Source organism: Marmota marmota, unplaced genomic scaffold (assembly GCF_001458135.2).
Source record: "Marmota marmota marmota unplaced genomic scaffold, marMar, whole genome shotgun sequence".
Taxonomy (NCBI): domain Eukaryota; kingdom Metazoa; phylum Chordata; class Mammalia; order Rodentia; family Sciuridae; genus Marmota; species Marmota marmota.
Window position 1 is genome coordinate 4,016,013 of NW_026000169.1, and position 1,970 is coordinate 4,017,982.

The 1,970-nt window shown below is 35.1% G+C and overlaps 1 protein-coding gene across 5 annotated transcripts in view; it reads right to left on the reverse strand.

Moving 5' to 3' along the window:
• Nucleotides 1-507: 507 nt before the first annotated feature.
• The window catches only part of Eps8 (epidermal growth factor receptor pathway substrate 8), a 161,746-nt gene continuing 160,283 nt past the window's right edge, over nt 508-1,970 (reverse strand). For all 5 annotated transcript variants that reach the window (XM_048787215.1, XM_048787213.1, XM_048787214.1 and 2 more), the window contains one exon: nt 508-1,698. In XM_048787215.1, the coding sequence (XP_048643172.1) occupies nt 1,585-1,698 (114 nt within the window). In that variant the 3' untranslated portion in view covers nt 508-1,584. The remainder of the gene's footprint in view (nt 1,699-1,970) is intronic.

Sequence of the window (1,970 nt, forward strand, 5' to 3'; positions counted from 1 at the left end):
CTTCTGTCTTATCCCCATGTTTTCAGATAAATTCAATAAGCCTAAGGTATTTCTTAAGCTTTTTACTTTGTCATCTTCATGTTCGCTCTACTTACTATAATGGTCAATAGGATAGAGAGGCAAAGATAGGAGATGAAAGACCCCCACGTCCTTCATGTCCTGGGGAAGTTCAGCCTCTAAGAAGCTATAGCTTCTCATTTATAAAAATACAACTCACAGGGTTATTGTAGATATTGAGTCAAGAATTTACGTGGATGCATTTATCAATCGTAAGAACAGTGTAAATAAATTTTCACCACTGTTACCAACTGTGACTAGATGGTAAAAGGTAAAGATGGAAGGCAAACAATGGAAGAAAATATTCTGGAGCAATTTCTACCCACTCAGAAATAGACTAGAACCTAGTTGTTGGTTTTCAAGTGACCAGTATTTTTTCCCGTTCCATTCTATCTAATTCTCAGTCTATAGAGCAAAGATCGTTTTTGCCAGTAAGACAGAAGCCATTTGTTAACATACAGCAAATACTGTTTATTGTAGACTTTCCAGCTGACTCATGTGAAAAAGGCACTATGAAAAATTAATGAATCTAGATAATCTCTCTAAATGAATTTATGTTAAAATATACAACATTCTTACGTAACATCTGCTTTATATATGTGAAATAATATAACATTTAATGACAAAAATCGTGTTTCCAAAAATAACATTTGTTGAAGGTTAGGTATCTTTCTTTTGTTTATCTAGAATCTTTCACAAGATTAAAGTATGTGTAAATTATATGTTTCTTATCACCAGAAAGACTTGACACAGACAATCACATGAAATGGCCCCAATATCCTTGAACTACTTATATCAATATTCATAACTGAGGCCTTCATTAGGCAAAATACTGTAATGCACACCAATGCAGGCTACTTCCTGTGATAGATTTTGAATGTATATGACCTCTTTCCACTTGTGCTTTCTTATATATAAGAACACAGTATACATAATAAGCAGAATATAAACTAAATCAAAATACAAGCTATGCAAGGAATTGCAATCAACAGAGCCATGACAAATAAAATGTTTTGAGAATGCTCCAGAGGTTGTTATTTGCATATCTGAGGACTGACTATACAGTTCATTTGATGCTTTAATTTTTAAACAGTTGGCATTAAGAACTTAAAATAAATCTAAATATTCTATCTTTGAGCATGTCAGAGGAGAGACCCAAGAATGCAGAAGCCAGCCTCAGGGAGCTACACCATGCCTGACACCACATGTACAAAAAAATGAATTGTTTAGATTTTGAATCATGGACAATAAATTCCTACTTATACAATAAGATGGGTGAAATAATTAATTGTTAAAGTAGGAAAAATATTCCCAAAGGTAAAAAAAAAAAATTCAGTCTAAAATGTGTCAGTTTTAATAAAAATAATGGGCCCAAAAGCAATTCCTCTGCTTACTCAGGTATGGTTTTTTATGGCAATAAATTATGTATACCAAGAAAAACAGATCTGACATTCCCTTCAAGGCTTCTTAAAACAAAGCATGTTGTAGTAATGCCAAGAAAGATGGAGTTTAAAAACAAACAACAAATTAGTGACTGCTTCCTTCATCAAAAGATTCCACTCCCGAGTCACTAGCAGCAGCACTGATCTTTTCCTGTCGTCTTCGCATGATTTCTTGCAACTCAGAGCTGCCATTGCTATCCTGAAAAACAAACATGGTTCAGACAAGATCGTTACTGGTTTGTCTCAGCTGTGGGGCATGTAACAAAGCGCCTCAGGGTGAAAGTCAACTGTGGTTTCTTGTAGTGTTTCTTCAGGAAAACTAAAGGCTTCCCTGAACATAGGTGAAGCTTCTGGAGCCCACCAATATCACATTAAAACTGCCTGTCGATGGAATTCTGTCCCCATGTTTCATTTCAACATGATAGAGAAGGACCAATAGTGCACATCAAGTGCTCTGACTCTGAGAGATAG